Source organism: Leptinotarsa decemlineata, unplaced genomic scaffold, assembly GCF_025532065.1.
Source record: "Leptinotarsa decemlineata unplaced genomic scaffold, Ldec_3_MD MMD2_tig00000882_RagTag_RagTag, whole genome shotgun sequence".
NCBI classification, from domain to species: Eukaryota; Metazoa; Arthropoda; class Insecta; order Coleoptera; family Chrysomelidae; genus Leptinotarsa; species Leptinotarsa decemlineata.
The window spans coordinates 17,909,116-17,936,975 of NW_027412556.1; the positions used below are offsets into that span (position 1 = coordinate 17,909,116).

At 35.1% G+C, this 27,860-nt stretch overlaps 1 protein-coding gene across 2 annotated transcripts in view; it reads left to right on the forward strand.

The window, feature by feature from the left end:
* Exn (Ephexin) overlaps window positions 1-27,860 on the forward strand; it is a 134,787-nt gene that overhangs the window by 88,343 nt on the left and 18,584 nt on the right. For both annotated transcript variants that reach the window (XM_074175172.1, XM_074175171.1), the window contains exon 12: window positions 24,651-24,855. In XM_074175172.1, the coding sequence (XP_074031273.1) occupies window positions 24,651-24,855 (205 nt within the window). The remainder of the gene's footprint in view (window positions 1-24,650; window positions 24,856-27,860) is intronic.

Here is a 27,860-nt window from a genome sequence, read left to right on the forward strand (position 1 = left end):
TTTCGTAGACATAACGTCATTACTGACAGGCAGTATGGTTTCATCTAAAATTCAAACGCCAAAAACGCAGTAGTTGATTTTCTAGACCAAACAGTCGAGGCCCTGGACAAATCATCGAAATGCATAGCAGTTTTCCTAGACCTCGCTAAGGCCTTTGACACAGTATCACACGAAATTCTACTAAGCAAATTGAGTCACTACGGCATTCGTGGTCTCCCACAAATTCTTATGTCAAATTATTCAACAAATACAGTCACGAGAGTAAAAATTGGAAATGAGGTGAGTTCGGAGTCAATAATGAAAATCGAGGTGCCTCAAGGAACAGTGTTGGACCCAATACTGTTTCTTGTGTACATGAACAATGTAGCAAAAATAGGTGGTCTAGGACATTTTATTTGTTATGCTGACGACACAGCCTTCATCTGCGCGGAAAAAAATTGGGAGGATGTTAAATACACCACCGAAAAAAATTTACAGAATATATGCATGGTTAAATTTAAATAAGCTCACCCTAAATATCGATAAGACTGAATTTGTTGTCTTTACACTCTATGAACATAAATGTATGTGGGTGTTCAACTATTAAAAAAGTATCATCAATTAATATTTAGGGGTAGTCCTAGACCAACGCATTCAATTGTCTGATAATATCATGCATGTAAACAAATGCCTTACAATACTTATACACAGTTTTAATAATTCTCTGAGAGACATCCTCTCCAGAAAACACCTCATGATGCTCTACAACTCCCTAGTCGAATCAATTCTGTCTTACTGCATCACAATATGGGGTGGAGCTTTCAACAAAACACTGAACATTATACAAACAACACAAATCACACTATTAAAAATCATTCTGAACAAAAATAAACGTTTTTCCACCGATAAGCTATATCAGTAAGCGAATATATTAAATGTTAAACTATTATACACTCATCAATGTTTGAAGAGAATGTTCATAAATCAAGAGAAATTCAACCAGAAAAATATTAGGATAAACAGGTCTACCACTAACATGAATGTTAATGTCCAATCCTTTAAAAACATTAACACAAAGAACTTTCTTTTTTTTGGTCCCAAATTTTCCAATGCCTTACCAATTGACCTAAAAAAGATTTCAAAAATGAAGAAATACAATATTGAAACAATAAAATATGTTATACATTATTCTTAGAAATTTTATGATATACTGAATACAAAATCAACCTAAAAAAAAGAAAATACCAAGTGTTCACACTCTCTCCCCTATGTTGATCACATCCTGAAGTAAAATATTCAATATCAGAAATATAGTTTATTTTGCTTACTCACCATGTCAAACAATGTACATTTAACTCTAAATTTCTCTGATCGAGCACGTGGCAGACAGGCAATTGCGATTAGCGGCAAGGCTTATGCGGTCGATCTCGAAATTTATTCTAAAGAGCTATACTTACGTTAAAATTCGATACTTTGAACTCTAATTTTAAGGAAATGAAAAAAAATAGGACAATTCTATACATCTCAAATTGGTCAAATGGTACTTGTTAACATCTGTAATTGGAGAACTGGTGATTGTTAGGTAGAGAAGTTTGATTTTCTTACCGTTTATGACCTTGAAAATATCTGCGCGTCGCTTATACGGTAAGAAGCAAAAATCACTCAAGTGAAAACTGAAAACATTGACTCAACTCAGCGTTTGAAATCGAATAAATTGGTTGACGCTTTCGCCGCCGAGATTTTCAGTGTTACAATCTTCATTCGGGTTTGACGGCTTTCAAATCCGAATGAAGATAGTAACACTGAGTCCTATAAAAGTTCACAATGGCTGAGTTTAATAGATATTATTAGTATATGAGTTGATGAGCTGAAATTATTTATAAATATACGTCGGATAAAAAGAGAAAGATAAAAGGAGTAATAAAGTCTTATATATTTCAGTTTATAAAATATTACCTCGTACAATTGAATGAGATGGTAATTAAATAAGAAACCTAATTCACTCTCCAACAAATCTCGGTTTCAATTGTGATCAATGATACTTTTTAATGAAATATTCAGAAAACGAAATTACAAATGCAGTGAAGTGTTCGTTAGAAAATTATAAATGAAAATGAGATGAAAATGGAAACTTAGATTCACATTCAATATGGAAAACTTATAATCCACACAAGCTGATATGACAGTTCTTCCTTCCTTATTGTATTTTGCGGTTTTTCTCCCAGTGGGCCATTCCCTGCTAAAGTCGATCCGTTCAGTAAAATGTGAGTTTCAGAGAAAGCAAAAACTTTTCTTGGAAAAATATATATCATTCTTGAGGTTATAAGACTTTTATCGAACATTTTCCTTCGAAACTTCACACAGAGAAAAAGTACGATATTATCTAGTTGGGTTATTCGCCATTTTTATCTCTTAAAGTCACCGTAAAAGAATCTGGTAGGAAATGTAATTTATTGAATGTATTTCCAGTTTGTTGTTAGTTCAACCAACTGAAATAAATTTACTTGAATTCAAGATGGAAAACAAGAAAACAATTAGAATGATGCTCATAAATATTATAATTGCTTTGTCGTAGTTATATTACAGTTATGTTTGCTGTTGGTGAAGAACGGTTAAATTATGTTCCTTCTCTGGCAAATCATGCGGAGATGGCAATCAGTTTGTTTTGAATAAAAATATTCAAAACCAAAATAGTATATTACGCACCTAGGGAAAAAAGAGTCTGCGCGTTAGTGTTATGTAACCGGGAGAAAATGAGACACTTTTGTCCCGCATACAGGAGACGAAAAGTGATGTATAGTCTACCATCTATGAGAGTCAGTCATACGCGTGCATGCATTATGGCCAGGACCGGATTTGGAAGTCTGCAGGCCCGGGGCAACGAAGGAGTGTTGGCCCCGGGCCACTTAACTTTCAAATGAAAGAAATTCCTTTTGTCAAGTCATTCAAAAATTCATTGTCAGCAAATAAAATTATTTCAACAAAGAATGTATAATTTTGTTGAAGTGAAATACACTTCATTAAAAACTAAATACCGCGTTAAAGAATGTAACTTTATAAGCTCTTTTCGACAAAAATTCGTTGATGATGTCACTGAAATCTAGCTCCCGGAGCTGCAGGTTGTCCTGCGGGGTCAACTGTTTTCGATTTCTCTTGAACCCATGAGTACAAATTACAAATCACACATAAAAAAAAGGTTTGCCATTGAAATACTTGATCAAATCAAAAATTGATAGTGAATGGAAACTTGCAATCAGGGCTTTCTGATATATCGATAACAATATTATTATATTTGTGCAAATGATCTAAGTAAAAATACAATCAGAGGAGAGCAAAGATATTGACATCGCTAAAGCGGCTTACACACGTGAGAACCTGGTTCAACTGGATCGGTTCGGCGAACCAAGTTCTTGTTTCGTCACTCCCTATACATTGTGTAGGGGATTGTGAACAACGATTTGCCATTTCACAAGTTCCATTCCAGCAGAGAGAGAGAGAGAGAGAGAACAATGTGAACCATTACACCAATTATTCAAGAATGACTTTTCTAGATTCAGTTTATTGTATGAGTTTGAAAATGTCCGTATAGAATGAAACTGCAGTAACTTTACTTACGAATGAAAGTGGTAAAAAACATAGAAAGTTTCATTTCTCTATCAACAATGAGGCTATCTTACTGCAAGTGTTCCAAGCATCTGCACTAAGTTGTGACAACGGTTCCCCTCCTCCACACAGGTGCGCCCTGCCGGCGAACCGAACAAAAGTTTTCCAATCCGATAGAAGACAAGTTCGTGAAAAATTGTGGCGATTTTGGTTCGTTTAAACATGACACACACAGATAAACAAATGACGAACCTGGTTCGTGCGAACCAAGTTCGTCGAACCAGGTTCTCATGTGTGAAACTCAAGCAAAAAACTTCTGTAAACCAAGGGAGAAAGAAAAAAAATAATTAAAATCAAGGTATTTCAGTAATCTACACTTTTCGAATTTTCATCTTTCCCACAAATTATTTATTTATGCTACTTTCTTTGACAAGAAATATTGAATAATCAAGAACTTTCGTCCCTTTTCTTTACAAGGTCCTGAAGAGTAGGATACACTTATCCATTATCTGAATTCACACTTTTGAGGAAGTGGATTATTCAATAGTCTGTGAAACACAATATTGAATTCTACTTTATGCTGATGCGAACGAGTTGAGGAATTATGTGTGACCACGTCCGTATAACATGCTTTGTGGGGAATATCGCAAAATCTTGTTCATTGTCTTGAATATTCATTGCGTTATTCAGTTTTATCTCAGTGGTGAATTCGAGGAAAGGGTGGATGGAGTTGACAAATTCGACAAACTCATACAACTGCCTGTATTATCATGTATTCAGAATCATGGCTTAATAGCAACATAACAGATGACATAATTTCATTGCCGGGATATTCAATTTACCGGCGTGATAGAAATAAACTCAACAAAAGAGGTGGTGGGTTATTAGTTTATGTCAGTTCGTCAATGAATTCCCATGCAATAAAAAACCTAGAGATAGTGAAAACCGAGCAATTATGGTTAAGTTTTTCTTATGAGGACAAAACAATTGGTTTGGGTACAGTTTACCGACCTCCGGACACCGATGAGCATTTATTTTTAATGGAATTTGAACAGATACTCGGTGATTTAGCTCCCAAATACGATTATTTAATTTGCGCTGGATATTTCAACCTTGATTTTTTGGATGTAAGTAGGAATGGTGTAAAACAACTTTGTTGCATTTTAGAGTCAGTTGAATTGAAACAAATCGTAGATCAACCTACAAGAAATACTCAAACAACGAGTAAAATACGTGATTTGATAATTTGTAATGAAAATTTGCATATTTCAAAACATAAGGTGAAGGCTCGTTAATCTCAGATCATTGCTTAGTATCTTGTGAAATTAAAAATATAAAAACTAAATTTATACCTTTCATGTATAAGTTTAGATATTTTCGGAACTTGGACGAGGTACAATTTCGAAACGATCTCTACTGACTTCTCTCCAATTTTATTGGCTCCAAACGTGGATCAAAAAGTAAATATTTTGAATGATTGCATTATAAATTTGTTTAATATTCATGCACCCATAAAATCTGTGAGAATTTCAAAAAAGAAAGCACCTTGGCTCACTTATAACTTAAAGGAAATGATGAAACTGCGTGATAGGGCACAAGTAAAGTTCAAAAGTTCGAGGGATTGGAACTATTATAAATTGTTGAGAAATGAGATTAACCGAGCTGTGAGAGTCGAAAAAAATAGTTATCTAGAGTATAAGATAAAAAACAATAATAACATGTGGAAAGAATTAAATAACATAAGCGTCTATGGCGAAAAATCAAATGTTATACCAAATCACTTATGCAACCCAGATGAAATAAATAATTTCTTTGTAAATCAAGAAACTAAACACTTTCCTGATGAACAAATTATGCAATTCTTAAAAACCAGTATTTTACCAAATGTTGAACAGTTCAACTTTTCCAACGTTGATGAATCACATATTTACAAACATTTGCTGTCAATTTAGTCCAATGCTGTGGGTGTTGATCACATTAGCATCAAAATGTTGCTTTACTGTTGTCCTGATATTCTGCCATATTTATGCCATATTTTCAATTACATTATTGAAAATAGCGTTTACCCATCGGTATGGAAACGTGCTGTCGTCAGGCCTTTAGCTTAAATCGCCCATCGTCAAGGTTTTAATGATTTGAGACCCATTAATATTCTGTGTGTTTTATCGAAGTGCTTGGAAAAAATCCTAAATGAACAATTACGTGTACATCTAACTGATTTTAACATTATCCCGGAACATCAGTCAGGGTTCCGGCGAAGACATAGCTGCACAACCGCGATGCTAAGAGTGACAGATGATATTTATCATTCAATTGATAACAATCAACTTTATGTTTTAGTCTTATTGGATTACTCTAAGGCGTTTGATAGAGTGAATCATCAATTATTAATATCTTTGCTTCATTATATTGGACTCGGTTATAACTCTGTAAGTCTTATAGCAAATTACTTGTCATACCGGTCTCAAGTTGTGACGATAGATAATGAGACATCACTACCAACTCCCGTAAATACAGGGGTCTATACGGTCTATACGTCACAATTTCATACGTATCTAGCATATTGTAAACGTCATTTTTACGCTGAGAACGATGCGCAATATGCATGTGGAAAGATAAATGAGGACCTCCAAAGAATACAAAGAATACGGTGCGAACTAGGATTTCAGGTAAAATTTCGCTGCAAATTGATGGAAACCCACTACTGTTCAGCGATTCGGAGAAAAGTCTTAGGGGTAACTTTAGACACGGATATGAGATTTAATAAACACAAAAACTTTCTTTCCCAACAACGTTTCTAAACTTATAAGAAATGCCTTTTGCTGTTTGAAATTAATTTATACCAATAGAAATATACTAATCAAAAAGAGTAAAATCACCTTATGCGAGTCCCTAGTCATTTCAAAATTAAATTTTGCTGATTGTATTTACGGTCCTGCTATTCTACGTTCTGACAGTCGACGTATTCAATTAATTCAAAACTCGTGTGTGCGTCTAATATGTGGGTTACGAAGACGGGAACATATATCAACTCATCTTTCTAAACTTGGATGGCTACCAATGGATAAACGCAGGATTTTACATTGCTGCAGCCTTTATCATAAAATCCTAGCACTGAAGAAACCTTCATATTTGTATAATAAGGTAAAAGTCAGACTTGACCAGCACAATATCAATGTACGTAATAAAAATAACATTACAATTCCGAAACATAAAACCTCGTTGTTCAAATCATCATTTTCGTATAATATAGCTACCCTTTATATTGCTATCCCCAATGAAATGAAACATATGTCAATCTATTCTTTTCGGAAAAAACTGAAACTGATTCTACTTGATGGTTTAGATCTCCAATTTCTTGAATAATTATTACTGTGCTGATATCATCTATGTAACTTTGAACAATATAATTATCATTACTTGTCTGTGTAATATTTCCAATAGATAGTTAGAAAAATTTATTTATTTTTCATATTTTAATTTTCCTTTTTTTTATTAGTTAATTATCCAGGGATCAATTTCCGTATAGTTTTTACCTAAAGTAGAAATCTGATAAAATGTGATCATTATAACCGTCTGTTGGAAGTAATTTGCAGGTTGAGTGGAAGAGCGCTGCTTCTCAACTCCTTTTGAGAAAGCACGAACTCTGCCTTTTGTCAGAAATGTAAATGTTATATATATGTGTATATATATGTATGTATATATATATATATCTACTTTTCTTTCACTTTATCATATGTATAGGTATCTATATGTATATGTTGTGATTTTCTGGCAATAAAATCGATTATTATTATTATTATTATTATTAGCATGAGATTTTTTTTTGGTAAGAATATGTTTTTTTGTTAACCACCTCGCCCCTTCACGAAAGTTACCTATTGGAAGACGAAACTGCGAATGGAGGATTAACGAGGTTTAACCTTTCAACGTGCGACTTCTAACACAGGTCGCAGTGAATATCCAAAATCTTTTAACCGACTAGCGATGATCGAATAAACTATTATTATGAATTTTGTTCTCTGGGTTATCTATGATAAATTTCAGCTAGCAATAAACTCAAAAAATTTCATTGGCTTTTCACTGTAACTGCAAGAATAAAAACTGTTATTGAATGAAAATAGTTTCAAGACAGGAGTAAAAGTAATCGCATTGCCGACTCTTTAGCCAAGGAAGCGGCTGGACTAAGAATTTTAGGACCAAGTGGCACCTACGGCCTAATGACTTTGACAATTGCGAAACAAGCTAAATGTTACACCCATGCTTAATACCCAAAGAGATGGGATTGAATCAACGGATGCAATCTTGTCAGGATCACCTTGGACGACCCTGGGAAGCTGGTACCGAAGAAACATCTGGCGATGACCAGGAAATATCTACGCTTAACAGTAGGATTTCTGACTGGCCACTGTCAACTTAGGAAACACCTCCATAATATGGAGCTAGTGGACACACATCTATGCAGGATGTGTGAACAGGAAGATGAGACTGTCCTATGCGAGTGCTCGGAGTTATCGTCAATAAGAAAGTGTGTGTTCAGCGAGCCTTGGTCTACACCTCCCAGTGACATGTCCACCTTCCTGGAAAGGACAGGATGGACGATGACCTAGGAGGACAACTCCTCGGGAGGATGTACAATGGGTCACATGTGGCCTAAGTGCTGTGGGCTTACACCCTCCCTACTCTACAGATACAGATACAGTTTCGAGATATAAACATGTCTTGAGTCATGTAGGGTAACCGTACGCAGCGGGTGAGTGTCCGAAGTGAACAGCGTGCGAATACACAGTTGACAACTTGTCGAGACCTGCCGCATATTCAAGCCACATTACTCTGCAAGCTACGTTGTATTGCAGACAGAATAACATCATTGTACTTACATTGCCAACTCACAGCAGTCACAAGCTACAGCCCTTGGATAGGGTCATTTACAGTCCTCTGAAAAATCAGTGAGCAATAGAAGCTGATGAATGGATGGCACAACATCCCGGTAGATCTATTAATCAATACCAAGTATCTTCGATTTTCGACAAAGCCTTCAGAAAAGTTGCAACTGTTGGTAACACAGCTTTCGCATTCAGGGTCACTGGAATATATCCATACAATGACACCTTGTTTACCGAAGCAGACTTCGCACCATCCTGAGTTACGGATATGTTTTGTCCATCTGAATCTGTCACTCAAAATCCATCTACTTCAAATTCTGTAACTACAGTAGAAATTCAAGATAGACAAAGTCATCGAGCTTTAGCTATTGCATCTATTGCACAAGAATCAAATGCTTCTACGTCTGCCGATATGACAGAAACGCAAGAGATTTTGACTATTGCTGAAACACATCGTCAACCAAGTACATCACTGGCTGAACAACACGTTATTGCAACTATTGCTGAAGTGCATAATCAACAAAGTTCAACACTACCTTGACAACGGTACGCACTTTCAGATCCATTGTACAAAATAGAAGAATTTCAGGAGCAACAAATTATTTTGCTCTCTATTCTTCGTAACATTTCGAATGATAACCAGTCCCATATTTCCTTAATCGATATAAGCCCATTACCAAAGGCGATACACAGTCAGACTCGACGCAAAAATTCTAGCAAATCGGAAATAATCACCAATAGTTCTCTTTAAAACAAGTTGGAGGAGAAACAAAAACAAGTTGATAAAAAATCTAAGAAGATTAGAACACCAAAGATGGGCATGAAAACCAAAATCAATCCAAAGAATATATAATATTAGGAAAGATAAGGCTACAGATGAATCTGCGAAACAAGAATACTATTGTCCGTTATTTCGAGAAAAGTACGGAGATACGACTGAAGTGTGGATTGAGTATACAATTTGTAAATTTTGGTGGCACGAAGCCTGTACCAGTTACGAGATTGGCATATTTACTTGTGATCTATGTGCAATAAGTTTCATTTCTTTTTTCTCAATTGAGAAATTGCGTACATTTACCCCACATGACTATAATTTACTACTGGATGGACATGGTTTCTGCTTAAGAGGTGCTAAACCATTTCTAGTATTTCAGAAAAAAATTGCGGAAAAATAGAAAATATATTTTCAAATCAAATGATAATTAATAGTCATTGTTCACTGTGGATCTGGCGCTGAATTTGGTCATTATTACGCCTTGGTCAAAGAAGAAACGGACTGGTTTAAGTTTGACGATAGTCGTGTCACGAAGTGTTCTGGTGATGTATTGAATTTATTGGAGCCTCTGGATACACCCTACATTTTGTTTTATAAGAGATTGTTAGATCAAGATCTTCAGATGATGTGGTGCTGCAGGTTTTTCCGGGTTTTCCTGCAGCTGAAAAAGCAAATGCGCCACTGGAATCAATGAAGTCGCCCCGGAGCGCCAATTAATTTTTATTGTTGTTTTTATTTTATTTTTATCATTGTTTTATAATACAGTTTTAATTAATAGATGCACTGTAATCCAATATCAGACAGCGCTGTTTCGACACACCAGGTCTCATCAGGATGAGCTTGAAAAAGTAAAGGCGATGACATCGTCTCCTACGCCTTCACTTTCAGGATTGTCCTTTTTAGGACAGGTTCAGCCTAGCTCCACTGATGAGACCTGATGGGTCGAAACAGCGTTATCTGTTGTTGAATCACAAGTCCATCTAGCTGACTTGCAGTGAAAGAGAGAGGACAAATCTCTTTCGGCGATCGATGTCGAAGCTTGGCTTTCCAACTGATCGCCTTGGGGAGGGTTGTTTATCTATGAAATTCGAGGATAGTCGTTCCCATAGATGGCATCCTCGTACGAGAAGATGTCACCGCCTTTACAAATGATATTAATTTTTCGTCAACAGAAACATATTGTTCTCTAATTGGTTCATTCATATTCAAACGCGGCTTGATATTCATTAGTGGAGATTCAAATTCCTTTTTTGAGTGTTTCTGAGACCTTTTCACAAATTAAGACGTTACAAAGGACAACATAGGTCTGAAAGACAAATATCTTAAACTTCACTCCCTTCAAAAATGGAATGAAGTTTGGGTTTTTGTGGATTCATAACTGTTTTGCGTTTAATACTTTCATTCATTACCAGCTCCATGGACTTTGAGGTTTCCTCTGTATTTGGTAAAAGAATCTTCCCTTGGATTATTGTATGATTTCAAAATCAAAAAATCTAGGGATTTTTCAACGTAATCTTCATTGGTTATATCAATCTTTATCATATTATTATCATCTGCTTTGTGTTTGATTTTCTTTATCATTGAACAATTTCATAAACAGGTTTCTGTCAAGATATTAGCAGCTACAAATTGATTTAATTCTCATCTCAAAGCCGGAACATTACAGACACAGAATTAACATCTGGTTCAATGTTATGATTAAGTTTTTCTTCAGTAAATCATTTATGTGAATTCAGTGCAAGTATCGAAAAACTTATGGTCAACTGATGATCTCAAGATGATCAAAGACGGGCTTAAATATTTTTCCGAGTGGAAAACATGGTAAGTATAAACTTTTCAACTGAAATCAGAAAATGAATCAGATGAAAAGGTTCTACGAAACAATTGCCAGCTTTCTGACTATAACTCTGTTATTGAAATATGAATGTATACCCCAAAAATCATTTATTCACCTTTTACGTTCCGCGTATGGGTTCATCTACATGTTTTTCTTGGCCGTATAGAGTTAAAAGGACATGAGCGGAACGCAGTATTTCTAAGCAGCAACTCGGAAGATAAACATAATCAAACTTCAAGGGTATTCGATTTCCAGGATAACATCTTTCGATTAAGTAGTGACTGCCATCTTTGCGGTTGTTGTTAGCAAGGGTAGCATAGAGGATTGAAAAGGGTTGCCCGTTATGTTCTCGGAAGATGCCCAACGGGCTTTCAAATTAATGGGTCATCACCGTGTTACTTGGATTGGTTACTTCGAGAAAGACAGTTTCTGTTGAGTACTCTTTAGTTTTACTTTCATTTCTTGAACGTATTCTATAAGGTAATTAAAAAATGTTCAGAACTTCTTTCAAGCTATGTACCAATTTAAGTTTTTATAGTTAACTTAGGTAGGCCACAGTCAATGAAAAATCATTCGAGTAAAGCTAAAGGTTCAAATACTTTAGTTTCCCGAATTCGGTATATCAGAATGTGTAAGTTGTTCAAAATTGTTATTTCTTGGATTACGGGCTCTGGATTCGCATTTAGAAAGGAATTCAGAATTTTCACAGATTAGACAAGTTTGCAACAAAAAGTGTGTGGATTTTTTCAACTGATCTCTATGTATATAGGTGTTGTGAAAACTAAAAGAATACAGAACGTCAGGTTATTTTGCAAAACACAAAAATTATATAAAAAGGGTTTTTAGGCTAACTTGAAGTCATGAATAAATAGAAATAATTTTCTTTTTGATTACTGTTTTTAAATGTATACAGGCCATAACTATCATTATTTTGTAAATAAAAAACGCCCTGTGTCCTACTTTGAACAGAAGGACGAGTTTGTTTATTGTGCTGCTATTGAAGATTTCACAGATACATATAATATTTCATATCACCCAGCACAGTGGTGTATTTTCATAGATGTTTCAAAAAGAAGCCTTTAAGCAGTTCTGCTCCACAATGGCGGCTTCTATGCCTCTATTCCTGTCGGTCATTTCGTACACCTCAAGGAAACATATAAGAACCTGGAATTGCTTCTTTATAAATTAAAATATAAGTGCCACGGTTGGCAAGTGTGAGATGATTTAAAAATATTGGGCATGCTGCTCGGGCAACAATTTGGGTTTACCAAATTCCTCTGCTTTTTGTGTCTTTGGGACAATAGAGACCCCGCAAACCACTGGATTGAAGTGTTGGCCTCCGAAGGAGTCGAACGTTGGCAAACATCCTGCATGAAACTTTGGTACCTCCTCATAAAGTTCTTCTACCACCGCTTCAAATGAAGTTGAGAATGATGAAGCAATTTGTAAAGTCGATTCCAAGAGATGGAAATTGCTTCAAATACTCAATATCCTCTCAAAGACAAAGTTGAAGGAAGGTGTTTTCGTTGGACCAGATATAAGACGGCTTATGACTGATCCACAATTCATCACAACCACGACGGATCCTCAGAGAGAAGGCTGGATTGCCTTCAAAGAGATCATAAAGAATTTTTTTGGCAATCAGAAAGACCATACCTTACTACAAACAAATTATTTCATCAGTTCGGATTACTTTTGTCTAATATAATATAAATTGATTCGAAATCTCCAAAAAAAATTAAAAAATTAACCGAAAATGAAATTATAAAAACTGAAATTATGAAAATAACATACAAGCTACAACCAAAAAATTGAAATATTAGTAGAAGCTGAAAATTGAAAATATTATTAACGAAAAATGAAAAATAAAAATTGAAAGATTCCAAAGTTACGTTACGTCACGACGTTTCGATTGTTAGTATCCACAATCGTCTTAGGGTGATAACTGGACTTGTATCTCCGAGATCTGACTATTTATAGGTCATTCGAGTGCTTTCACCTTTCCCCTCTTCCCTCTCTTCGCTTCACTGGTTTTAGCGGGAGATGACCGTTTGACGGAAGTTGGTCGTTTTTTGATTGATTAGAGGTTTCCATATGTTACGTATCTCTACGCTGGCTTGACTAAATGTGTTGTTGGACAACATATACGCGGCTTCTTTGAATTTTTTCCTAAACCAGTTCATTCCTCTTTGTGGATGATTTCAGCTTGAGCCCACTTGATATCATGTTGATGAGTCCAAACATGCTCTCCTATTCCGGATTTGCCGGTTTCTCCTCGCTGTGTGTATTTCTTGTGCTCAGCAATGCGAACTCTCAATGGCCTCTTAGTTTCACCGATGTATGATTCTCCGCACTCGTAGGGTATCCGGTAAATGCAATTCTTGGAATCGCAGTCCGCGTTTGGTGGCCTAGTTTTCGTGAGGCTGCTACGGATAGTGTTCCCAGATCTGAAGCAGGCCATGATGTAATACTTGGACCCAATCCTTATCCTTTCCGATAATGCTCTGATGTAGGGAAGTGCAAGTACTGGTTGTGGCGGCTTCTCTTCCTTGTGGAGCTCCTGCTGTCTTCTAGCTAAAGCCTGTTTTATCATCACTCTGGAGTAAACATTCCGTTGAAGGTCGTTTTTGATGATGCCTAGTTCCTTTTCGAGACCTTCCTTTGTATCACAGAGCCCGAAGGCACGGTCTAGTAGAGTATTGATAATTCCTATCTCAGTTGATTGATGGTGGTTGGATTTCTGGTTCAGATACTGTCCTGTGTGAGTGGATTTTCGATATACAGATGTTTCCCATTTAGTTCAGGGATTTCAAATCAATTTATATTATATTAGACGATGGAAGTACGAACTGATGAAATACTCCACGAAACATTATCAACCACCTTCAAACAAACATACGAACAAACGTACAAAAAAATTGTCGAAGGCATGTTAAAAGAATTTCAAGTTGTACGTTGCCTAATGAGTTTGAAAGTATCTTCATCCCCATCTCGACTACTCTCCAGAAAATTTAGAAGATGTGGGTGAAAAGCAGGATGAACGATTTCATCAATATATCCAGGAGAGAAAAGGAATATGTTCAGTGCTCACTACTGAATGCATTTAAGATAAAAGAATAAGTGTTGTTACGCAAATACAAATATAAAAAAAATATCTTTTAACTAATCTTCCAGGCTGATAACTTGTTTTTTCTACACCCGTACTCTAACAATACACTTATATGACCATAATCCGTTTCATAATGATATCCATTATGATACAGATTTTTCATAACGATACAGATTATCAACCAATAGAAACCCATAATTTTTCAATCAAGATTCCTGTTCCTTTGTTTGTCCTAGATTCTAACCTAAGTAACTAATTGCTTTATTTGTCAAAATCAGTTTTCATATTACCTACCTATATTATCAAAATGTCTGAAAACAGCGATATAGAAGGAATAACATCGACTCCAATATTTTTAAAAGATCAGATTAATTACAGTTGTTATATTCAATATAAATATAATTAGAATCTTTATAGTTTTCATATATCCATGATAATACCATTAAGTTTGTGTTTTTTTAAAAAAATATGAGTTAATTACTGTAAATGTGTTCAATACAAATATAATATTTATGGTTTTTCATTATTTATCGGGTTTAGAAAAAATAGCGTATGCAACTCTCATGTAATGGTTATTAATACACTCGCATATACCATACAAAACTCGCCTTCGGTTCGTTTCGTATTCCGGTTCACGCTCGTGTCTTAATAACCATCATAACATGATCGTTGCATAATATACTATAACATAGATACATTGTCAGAAAACGTAACATTCTATGACAGAATGAAAATAATTTTCGCAGAAAAAAAAATCAGCTCTTAATATTTTTTTGCAGACTTGTGTTATTTCCTTCAAACCGATAAAATAATGAAAAACACTTTACTTTAAATGTGAGATTCCCACATGAAATTTTAAAAACCCGCGACATGTGTTTCACTATAAAATAGCCTGTCGCAGATTCCTAAACTTTCAAGTGGAAACCTCACATAGCAATGTGTTTTTTGAATACAAGAGAATTGAAGGCTAGGCCACTAAAACAGAGTTTTACAGCTGTTCAAATATTTAGTTATGATTGTCACCAAATATTGAAAATGTGCATAAATGCTTATACAGAAATTAGCAGTTTTGATGTGATAGAATGATTGTGACAGTAAATAGACCCTAACTCTACTGAGACAACTGAAATGAAACCCACCAATATAATAAACAGCTACAAGAAACCAAATTGCCACACTTCTCTGATCCTCATAACGCCTCGAAATTAAGTACAAACAACAAAATCCATTTGGAATACCAGCAATTTAAAAATGATATTTAAAAATCTCAATATCTCAAAATAAAATCTTTTTGGAATAATGAGACATTTTTATTTGAACCAAAACATTAATCTTAATAGTACAAATTTCAGTAAAATCGAAAAGAATACGCGACGTCAATGCATCCAGGTGCGTCAAGTAGACACCAAAGATTTCAACAATTCAATCATATTGTTGAAGAATACCAGTTTCATCATTTACCGTCATTCACGTTTTTACTAACTGTTTGTCAGATAATTTTTTTTTTATAATTTTTCGTATCGAACTGACTTTCTAGTATTTGGTGCTTTTCCATTTAACTGAAACTGATGGAATCTATTACTTATTAAAGACTACGTGTGCATTTGAGATTCTTCTCAAAATTGTCGTTGTTTGTTCTATCGTTAATGTTGACATGAAGGAGTCTTTTAGTGGTTCAGCATCTTAAAATCACCCAATTGTGATGCATTGTTAGTTGAACGTACTGTATTTATACTAGAATTGTTCACAGGTTATCCTAGTATATAGGTACATCAAATATCAATATTTTGGCAAATATAATTGAAATGAAATTTACAATTGTACTTAATGATCAGGAAACGAACAAGAAATATTGTTCAATGTGTTGATAAAAGAGCCTAAATGACCCAAATCCATAGTAAATTGGAAATTTCAAGAAGGATTTCGATTCGGATTTTGTTATCTTTATACTAACATACGAAAAAGATAATTAAAAACTTTACTCTTTCTTCTCAAGTTCAAAAAAATTGGATTTTTCCATGCATACAACACTGACCAAATACTGGATATTCCATTGAAGATTTCTAGATAAATTTTGAAGTTTGTGTTACGTTTACCTCTATTAGTAGTTACGCTTTTCGTCGATAGATGGTACAGGACTCTTGAAATTCATAACATTCAGAGTTATACGTATTCCGGAAGTTAGATCAATAAGTTAAGTGTACAAGTAAGCTGCTTGCAATCGAAGAGAATGAACGTGACTTCAAATGATGGCCGATTTAATTTCGGGGAACAGAACTTTAAGTCTGGAAAATGATTCTTTTGACATTAAAAAAATTATTCATTCGGGTTCAAACTTCGAAAGCAATGGACTGATAATCCCAGTAAACTCCTAATCAAAATATGCAAGTCAAATGAAATGATTTATTGAATGAAAAAATGACACGTCCAATTGAATAGTATGACATTTGAGTGAGAAGATAATATACAGGATTATTAATGAATTAATATTGCCATTGAAAACAAAAAAGAAACAAATTCAATTTGTATTTTTGTTTTCAATTTGTATAGTATTTGAAAATTGATTTGAACATTCATTTCAAATATCTATGTATATTTATATTTTTGACCAAACTGTGTTCTGCTATACAGCATTAGACATGCCCTTCCACACCTTGAATGTCCAGTATATAATTAGCCCTACATATGTATTTGTGTATATTAATCATAAAGTGGTATAATTTACTGTACATACCAAAACAATGCTTATTTATCTCACAAGAGGTATTGTTCAAAACGAGTCCTCTGCTACTGATAGTGTTTCAATATGATCATCAACAGTATTGTAGTTTTCCAATTCCTGTAAAGTGCGAGATATTCATTTGTTACAAGTTTTTCCAACTAAATGATCTTGAAATATTCAAGTGTCACTAATACGAGTAGTTCCTAGTACCTGCAGCGCCCTGTTCTGTTGAAAATGCCGTGAAAATGGTTTTAGCGGAGAGGGGGTGTATTTGAGCCGAGCCAAGCCGAGCTTTTACTTGAACTCGGGCTCTACCCTTAAGGGGACGAAAACGGAGCTGGAAATTTTTATGACACATTCGTCATTTTTAACGTCACAATATAGCACTTGGTATTGGGCCTCTTTACTACGTATAAAACGACAGATACTCAACCGACTTACAATATTTCGTATCGATATGTAATATCATGATTTAGCAGAAACTCAACCCTTTCAAGGGATTGAAAAGCGAACCAGATCCTTTGATTGCATTGAGAAAAACTTGAGGACACCTACACCTGATGATGTCTTAACAAGCCATCTCATAGATCACTGTCGTCTGAATTATCATATGCAGAGACTTGGACTGTCGGAGGACAGTGTACATCGCCTCTGTTTGGAAAATGATGGAACAGCAGAGCACATACTTTGTGTCTGCCCCGCTGAGGACCAAATCAAGTTTTCAGAGTTTGGCAGAGCCGCTATCTTTCGGGACTATCTGTCCCGAAAGACTACTCATCATATAAGGTAATCGGCTTCGTTGAGAAGCTTGGTTTATTCGGTTTATTCGGAATAGGTGTGAGCCATAATAAACTATTGCGGGTTGCGATAGAGGGTCAAATAGACCCACTCACTTTTGACCTAACCTAACACATCTACTTCTGAGTGGTGAAAAGGGGTCGGGACCCTTTTATGGAAACTGGTATTGATTCCCACCAAAATTCTTGTGGTCATCTTTCTAATGGCATTTGCTTCTGTGCATTGCACCATATGCTGCTAATATAACGATTTATATACTGTAAAAGCTCTTATTTGCTTTTAGGAATTATCAAAAAGTAGATATTTTTCTCCAATTCTTCCTCGAAAAATAAGTTTTTTCATAACTCATTTTGAACATTAAAAAACGACCTTTGTTAACATTATCTCCGACTTTAAACCTAGGTGACCACAATACTACCAGCTGCTTTATCCGTGCACATTCTCTACTGGCCGCGTTTCAGTACCTACAAGTCTTTTTTTTTATACTTAGTGCGGAGCAAGATTATGGAACAAATTCATTTTTTCGAGAATAGGCCCGAAACCGGTCGATTTTCATTTTCAATTTATGATTTTTTTACGTATGATATCATACTAATAACGTTATCCATCTGAGCGTGATGACGTAACCGATGTTTTCTAAAATGAGAATAGGGGTCGTGTGATAGTTTATTTGAAAGATTATTCGATTCTTCATTCAGTTATCATCACATGATCATTCATATAGGGTGGCCAAAAAATTGTTTTTCAATTGAATCAATTCACACAACAAGAAGTAACATTGTGCATATTTCTTATTGTGTTCTGGTTCTTTCTTCATATCCCATCATAATTGATGCTTGGATTCTTTGTGTTTCGATCAATGGAGCTGTCATTCATTTATTAATTCATGTAATAAATTAATTCACACGATCAGTTCTTTTCAGTTCTACTTATTTATGTGCCTAATAAGTTTTCATTGAAATTTTTTATAATAGTAGAAAAAACAGCAGTACCTACCAAATGTTTATTTATGAACTTCTTCAAATGATTAAATAGTAGCTAAATTAGGGACTAATTCACTTCTCATTTAATTCAATATATTCAAAATAATTTACAAGATTTGAAATTTGAAATAAGATTCGAAATTCTTAATATAACGTCAGGAATTCTTCATGGTGTTGAAGAAGAATGTCGTCGTCGGTTCAACTACTATCAAGAGGTTGGTATGTCGAAATTTGAACATACAATTTCAGCAACAGGCAATTTTCATTTGTCAAATAAATATTTTTTTCCGTTCACTGAAAGTGGTGAAATTTATTTTGTATTGAGTAAATTTCATACATATTTCTAGTTGTGTGAATTAAATAAATTCAAAAATAAATATTATTTGACCACTCATTCATATAAATAAAGACTACGTCATCACACTCATATAAATAACGTCACTGATTTGATATATACGCCAAAAAGTCATAATTTGAAAACAAAAATGGACTTGTTTTAAAAATTTTCTCTGAAATCGACTATTTTCGAAAAAAATATTTCATTCAATCGTCATATTCATGTTGTTGTACTAAAGAAAGGAGACTAAAAATTTGTCGGACGAGTTATCAGCAATTTTTTTGACAAAAATGAGCAATTTCGATAAAAAATCAGGTGTTGTGTAATAAAAAAACGGTACCGCGCTAGAGTGACATCCGATATCATATTTTTCAAATTCAAAAACATTTCAGTACCATTGAATATCACATTTTGAGGCTATTCTCAGAGATGGTTTTTTCTCACTTACACTAAACTGGAATAGCCGAGTTACTTTGTCTTTTGGACCAAATAGACATAAATTAAATGATATATTAAGTTGATGGCTTAGCTATCCTAGTCTAGGACAAAATTTATAATAATACAGTGAGGGAACGCATGGTGTAAAACCTGAATATTAAAATAACGCTGAATATGCTAGGGTTCCTGATAAAGGTACTATTGAGCCTCTAAAACTTTGAAGTAAAGAGATACAATTGTCAAAGGAAGTTAGTACTTGCCACGTTCACATGACATTTCGACTGAAACACAAGTTAACACCTGTGTAAGTACCGTTTCCATCGAATCGATTCAATCATGCTGCACCTGTTACGACATAAAAGCGGTTTTGTCAATTCATGAGGGTTAGATTAGATCCAAAGTAAGTGGGTCTATTCAAACCGACACTGTGACTCTCTGCTATTCAAGTCGACCAAACGAATCTAGCTCTTTTTTTAAAGACAAAACACAAGTACTACAGGAAAATTATAGAGGCCCTCTCAGAGCGAAAGTAGCGACTCACATTGGATTTGAATCGCTGGAGATTAAATCCATTTGAAGAATAGTTCTCAGGAAGTTTATTCCACATAAACGCAGTTCTTCAGATGAAAGAATTCTTAAACAGTGAAGTTTGAGGTGTACTAAGTTGAACCTCAAAACGATTAGCAGCCACAGTCCATCACGTATTTCTGATATATACCGATCTTGGTGCAATCAAATATGCCAAGTGACTTGAACACCTCTCGTGAAAGCATCTATAGAAGAGAGACAATCTCCACCCTTTCTTCGATGTTCCAGGCCAGGCAAGGTTGTAGGTGATGTTCGCGTCTCCAATCAGGCGGATGGCTCTTTTCTGAACGGAATCCAGCAACTTCAGGATATGTTTGGAGGCAGAGCTCCATACTGTAATACTCCAAAAAAGGTCCGATCTAAGCTTTATAAAGTATCAAAAGTTGCTGAGGTGTGTATAGTTTTCTGCTTCGGAACAGTATTCCAAGCGTTTGAGAAGCAGCCTTTGCAATTTCAGCGACATGATTGTACCAAGACATATTGATGCCCATTTTAACCCCCAACAATTTTATCGAAGCAGAAAGCGGAATTGTCTGACATGACATTATTATATTCAGTTTGGAGACATTTTTTCACTAGCAGAAAACCGATGCCTGGGTTTTTGTGGCATTGAATTGAACCCGATTACTTCCACCCCAATTTGAAATAACTCCTAGATCCTCATTAAGATATGCAACCTCTTGCTGCCGAGGAAGATGTGCCTCCGTAGCCGATGTCCTGGAATCCAAATGGAATGGCGAGATAAGTATGCTGTCGTCAGCAAAGCAATACATCTATTGGACTCTTGGGTTTTTCCAATAAGTCATTGATATACAATAAAAAGAGGGGTTGGAGAGACCACCAGCGTTGATGGTGAAAGTATTCGAGAGATATCCATCGACGGCCACTTGTAGGGAACTTTCTTTCAGGAAGCTGAAGAGCCATACACAGAATTTCTGGCCATCAAAGTTTGGCCAGCGAACTCTCATGTCACACACGGTCAAAAGCCTTAGAAATATCAAGCGCAACAGCTTTTGATTCTCTACCTTTCTCGATTGCGATATTCCAAATATGTGTGACATATGATCTTTGTTTCCAAAAGCCATATTGATGATCGCTCAAGATGTGGAAGCCTTACAAATATTTGAAATATGGTGGTTTACGACTTTTCCCATGATTTTCAATATCACTGATGGCAAAGCGACCGGTCTATATTTATTTGGAATATTTTTCTTGCCCTTTTTGGAAATAGGTTGAACGCGAGCATCTTCCTACAAGAAGGAAAAACCCCTTTTTTGTAAGACAGGTTAGAAAGTCTGTAAATACCGATGCCAGTTCATTTGCGTACTTTTTGAGTACGATGACGGGCACTTTATCAGGGCCAGACGCCTTGTTGATATTGAACAGTTATAAAATTCGCCTGACGAAGCAGATTAGTATGTGGCATGTGATTTTGCAGATCGAATGCCAAAACTCTGAGAAACTGTCTTGGTCCTCAGCATGAAAGGCACAAACTATGAGCTCTGCACATTCTCCAAAAAAAGACAACACACGGTGTCTTTCGACAGTCTAAATCTTTGCATACGATGATGCGGAGTACAGTGACTCGTAAGTAAATAAGTCTGCTAGACAAAATAGTTCATCCTTGCTTGTTTGGTTACATACTTCGAAGGATGTATATACGCCTTGAAATGATCCAATCCTGGTGAATCAATTTCAAATCTCTTTCGGTAGTCCAGATGTTCAGTGTTTATTTGGTAGATTCTAAAGCGATACCAATGACCGTTTCCGGCCCGATGAGACCGCTTGCAGCATTCTCTTTTGCAAGGATGTCGACAGTTTCGTGACCTTCCAGGCCAGTGTGGTGAGGGATCCAGACGAGACATAATTTGATTTTTTATTGATTTTTCAGGAACGGGTTTCAAAAAGTTGGAGCTGTAGTTACGCTCGATCCGTGAAAGTACTTTCAAAATATTGCTCATGTCACGCTTGCTTGATGTCATCCCAGCCCTAGAAATTTTGTTCAAATTGAAAGAGGAATATTTTTTGGACACTTTAGTTTATGGGAAAAAGATTTTTGGCTTTCTCTTTTCACGTCTTCATGAAGAAATTGTGGAAAAATTTGTGAAGAGTTCATATGGATGATACTTGTTTCAATTCCTTAACGAACGTTGAAACTGCTATTTTCGTGTTTCGTGTGAAAGTAGAGTTCATAAGATATTTTTCCTTAGTTTGAAACTAAAAGAAATGTATGTGCCTGACTTTCATTATTTTTGAAAATTGTTTTTTGGTAAATCTCCCACATTTTTGCCCAATGATGAAGCGTAACTAGAGTAAATATGTTGATACTACGCTCAACAGTTTTATTATTTTTCATCTGATCAATACTGTAGATTGCTGAGAAAAGTGGTGTGTTAACTGCTGCCTAGCACCTTTCGAATTCGTTTTTAGCTTTTAGTACATTATTTACATTATTATTTTCTTTTTTGTTTCAATAAAACCGTTCAACATCATTTCATTACTTATTTTATTTTCAAGTTTTTAGTTTCTAATTTGGTTACTTAATTCTTCTCATTCTGTTTACAAGGTTTATTTCCCGACAATTTGTTACAATCTAACTCCATAGATGGCCTTGCGGCCATCTTAAATTTGCATCTGTTTCAAAGTGTACTACCAATCTACTAGTCAAGACCTGTCATTTGATACACAAATTTAGGTAGTTATGAAAAACTATAAAATCCGCCATTTTGTAGCTGCGACCTTCTTGGATTTACAGTGATACAGAATTTAATAAACTGTATTGTCATCAAAAGTAAATTTGTGTAACAAATATCAGATCAATCTGTCAACAGGATTGTGGTCAAACTTCAATTATTAAATTCACCCCAAAAAAACAGGTCAAATTAAATAAAGCCATTTGAAAATTTTCTGTGGGTGGGTACTTTTTCTTCAACGATTATTCAAAATAAAATAATGCGTTTGTGTTAATAGACAATGTCATCGATATTACTTGTAACATATGTAACATGTTACATATTACTTGTTGATATTAGCATTCTGCTCTTATATTTGTAGTGTAAGTAACACCTACATAATCATAATATGTTTGAAGGTGGTTGACAATGTTTCGTGGTGCATTTTATTAGTTCGGACTTCCATTGTCTAATATGATATAAATTGATTTGAAATCCCTGAACGAATCTGTAAAAAATTAAAAAGATTAGCTGAAAACAAAAAGATACTGAAATTACAATGAAATAAAATACAAGCAACAACCAAAAAAGATGAGTTATCACTCGAAGACGACTGAAGATACTAACAATCGAAACGTCGTGGAGTAACTTGGCTAGGAATCTTTCAATTTTTATTTCGTGTTAATTATCATAACCTTTTCTGGTTATTGCTTGTATATTATTTCATTGTAATTTCAGTTTTTTTGCTTGATATAATTATTTTTTCCAGTTATTCTTTTTAATTTTTTACAGATTCTTTTAGGGATTTCAAATCAATTTATATCAAATTAGACGATGGAAGTCCGAACTAATGAAACGCATATTGACGATATATTTCCTCGAATTTTCTCTCGATTCTTAACACCATTTCAATTCTATGCATAATTTTTTCCAAGTCAATTAATAATTCGAAAGAAAGTTTATTCGGATTAAAATAACATATATTTACGTCAACAGCGCATGTGTCACTATTTTTTAAAGAACGGTGTATAAATGACCAAATTTAACAAATAGATGGTAATTTGTATTAAATATTACTTTTTTCCAACACCAAACCGTTATTTTAACACCTCGACACGTGTTGCGATCACCAAGTGATCACCTCCAGAAGGAAGTTTAATCTTCCTCCAATCCAACAAACCGTTATTTCAAGACCTCGACACGTGTTTCGATCATCAAGTGATCATCTTCAAGAGGAAGTTTATCTTTTCTCTTGAAGATAATTACTTGGTGATCGAAACACGTATCGAGGTGTTGAAATGACGGTTTGGTGTTAGGAAAACACTCCAGTAATATTCATCACTACACCAAAAGTTCCAAACACTGCATCACAAGTACTATCTTAATTGTTAAATTTTCCTACAAATGTCAAGTGTGTCATTTTTAATATTCAGATATTTTTTGATTTCAAACTCAATCAGAAAATGAATTGTGTCAAAATTAAAACTTTTTCTGAATATTGTATCACTCATAAAACCTTTCTCATCAGAAATTGTATAAATAACATCTTACCAACAAACTAAACATGGTATGCAGCTGAAACTGTGAATATGTGTTTAAGACGAGTATACCAACATGAAAAAATAAAAAAAATCGAAAATCGAATGTACCCAGCTCGCGAAAATTGAACATTCACTTTATTTTTTGAACAGCCCACTGTCTGAAAATTCTTCTTAATGATGAACTCGTCGACAATCTACCATCATTTTCTAAGGCATCACTATCAAAATGTTTAGCCGCAGTGGGCGTTTTCAGGTGTCAAAACCATCAAAATTTAACTCAATCTCTTCCCACTCAATTCATAATTGAATATTATTGACGACGTTGATCGTAGCTTGGAGCACATTTTCAGGTCAATAATAATTCGAACATTTCGTTTTCCAGCTTCTCTCCAGCAGCACGGAAAGTGACAAAGAGCGATGGATCGAGGCTTTCAGTCCTCCGCAGTCGGAAAATCCTGACGAGACCGTATACGAATGCTGGGACTGCCCCCAAATGAAGGCGCTGCACAATTACAATGCCTGTCAGCCTGATGAATTATCCTTGTCTAAAGGAGACGTCATTAATGTTCTACGGAAAATGAACGATGGTAATTGATTTTTAATATTAGATTATGATTTTACACGCGGCGTTAATTGACCTGTTTCTATAGGGATTGCTTTTTCTATTTTTATATGGAGTGAAGATCGATGGATCGGCTTCCAAAATGGTGGGTACTTGCATTCAATTGGATGAAAGTGTAAATTGATGTACGGAGTGGGCCAAATTGGATACTTTTGAAAGGAATCTCCTGTTTTCAAAATAGATGAAAACTGATGGTTGTGTCTGGGGATCGAATTTTATGACAAACTCAATGGTGAAAACCGCATATCGGTATCCATCATCGTTTCTGAGTTACAGCATGTTCTTCGAGAATGTGCTGTAACTTTTTTCCTGTAAAAAATTTATTGCTTCTAGAAAAACATTTCCAAAGCACTTTTTACGTAGAATTCAATGGTGTGAAAAACTTATTTTTTCAAATGAGAATTTGAATTGTTATTGATGTTTTTAATGAGACACCTCGGTCGGTAGCCAAGCGGTTCGGCGTGGGTGCTTTGTTCACTCACTCGAATTGACTGCCGTGTTGGTCGGTGGTTCAAGCCCTAGTCTGAACGATCGATCTTCACTTGCTATCGTCCAACCCGTGTTAGGAATCACACGTTAAAAGGTAAGACATCGTTAATCTATAGCTCGCACAAGTTTCGACCTCTGAGGGTTGTCGTTCGTAGGGGTGCGACAACTGGTTAACGGATAAACAGATTTTAAACAGATTTTTTAAAACCTTGTATATTCCTGCATATTTCAATAGAGGTCAACATTATCAAAACTGTAAAACACTTTGCACATGTTTTGCAAGAGTAATCTTTGAAATAGAGAGCTTTTGGGTTTTTTCATGTAGACTTTGAAACAAACACAAACTTTCATCAAGTAGAAATTGTTCAGTAGTAGCTATCAAATGTTGAGGAAGTTTTTCACAGCAGCAATTAAAACGCATAGTTTCAACAAAACTGATAACAATTTATACTATATTCACTACTTCAATAATGATAATCATAATAATAATAATAAAGGACAAATAATGAAATATATTTCTTCAGAGAAGGTGTTCGAAATGTCTACCAGCTTCTCCTACCCACAGGCGACACCCTTTCTGAACGTTTTTTTAAAGCTAATCAGTTCAATAGGAGTGAGAGAAGCAATACTTTGTATCACTGCCGCTTCTAGTTTGTATCTGGAATTGGTCGACAATTCAAAAATGAAATCTTCCAACCTTTCCCAGAGGGACGGCCGGCCAACAGTTGGGTGCTATTACCATAATTTGCACCTGAAACATTTGAGACAGTTGCAGTGTTTTGAGGCGAAGCCCCGTCTCGTTAAAAATATACTTTTTGAGCTCTATTAGTGGCCACTTATCAACAAGGGGTTCAATACTTTACCTTAAAATTTCTTTGAGATGTGAGTGTGCCATTATAGATGATCGAGCCGATAATTCTACCCCTGAAAACACCTGCCCACACACTAAATACAAATCTTCCTTGATTTCTCTGCTCCATAATAGAATGAGGATTTTGTCGTGCCCAAGTATAAGAATTGTTGCGGTAGAAAATGCCGGCACTGCTTACATAAGCTTCGTCTGTCCCAATACAATATTACACGACACGAAACACGTGTCGAGGTGTTAAAAATAACGATTTGGTGTTGGGAAAAACTCCACTAACGTTCATTACTACACCAAAAGTTCCAAACAGTGCATCATATGTCGCAATACAAGTTAACGAAAAATCACGCTCTTGGTTACAACTTTCCAGGAAACACCGGCAAAAAACCATGCGACTTTCAGAATCTCCTGGTCTGAGTTGATGCACTGTAGTGGTCCTGTATGGCTTGAATTTGTGTTGTTTCAAAATCCTAACGTTAGTTCTTGGTAGGCCTGTTCAAATTTTCAAATTTTGTATTAACGTTTTGGGATTATTTTCAACAGCTCCTGAAACGACTACTTCTACCATATCCTCATCCCTATTTCATTCATATAATTTTGTCCTTTCCTTTACAAATTGATCACTATTGATTGATTAGGTTGATTGATTGATTAGATTGTGTCGCAATCTTGCGAAAATGTCTCTGAAAGGTTGTCTTCACTTCATTGCAAATGTGCTTGAAAACTGAACAAGAACCGCTAACTGAAGAACGCCTTTACTGCTTAAATCAAAATTTGACAGCTACCAGTAAAGATTTGCATGCTGTTTCATCGCTGCATCGGCCAAATCCTAGTTGATCAAAGTGTGCGCTTCATATATGAAAAAACCTAGAATCTCTGTATTTCAAAGATGACTAACAAAATATTAAGTGTTCTACAATTTTCGAAAAGTAATTTTAAGCTCTACTGAAATATGCATGAATGCAGGGTACAGAATTTTTCGACAGAAAAAAAGTCTTTGCATGTTTTTCTAAAATGTACATTTTCGAAAAACATGCTATAACTCAGAAATAATGATAGATATCGCGGGTTTCACCATTAAGTTTGTCATAAAATTTGACCCTCAGATTTAGTTATGAGTTCTCATCTGTCTAGTTTAGAAACAGGAGTTTCCCTTGTGAAGTGTCAAATTTGGCCCACTCTGTACAGAACCTGAAATTTTTCAATCATATGAAAAGAAATGGGAATCCAAAGAATCAATATTCTTATTATAATAATGTATTGTGGTCTCTTCTCTATGAACTGACTCTAAATGTTGTTTTCATTTTGTTAATGATCATGGTAAGTTTCTCCAATCAAAATGATGATAAATTTTAAAAGTGAGAATGTTTGAATTTGAATCAGATTAGTTTGAAGATTAGTTCAACGCATCAAAGAAAGTGATGAGTAAAGACGGAAAACAAATACAGGGTGTATAATTAAGTGTGAAACATTTAAGGAGGTGATTCCTCATCGAAAAAAAGATAGGATCTTTCATATAAAGAAATTTCATTGGATCATTCTATGTTACAGACCCTTAAAGGGGGTACATAAAATTTTTATAACAATTTTTTTCACAAGCACTAAAAAGTTACCAC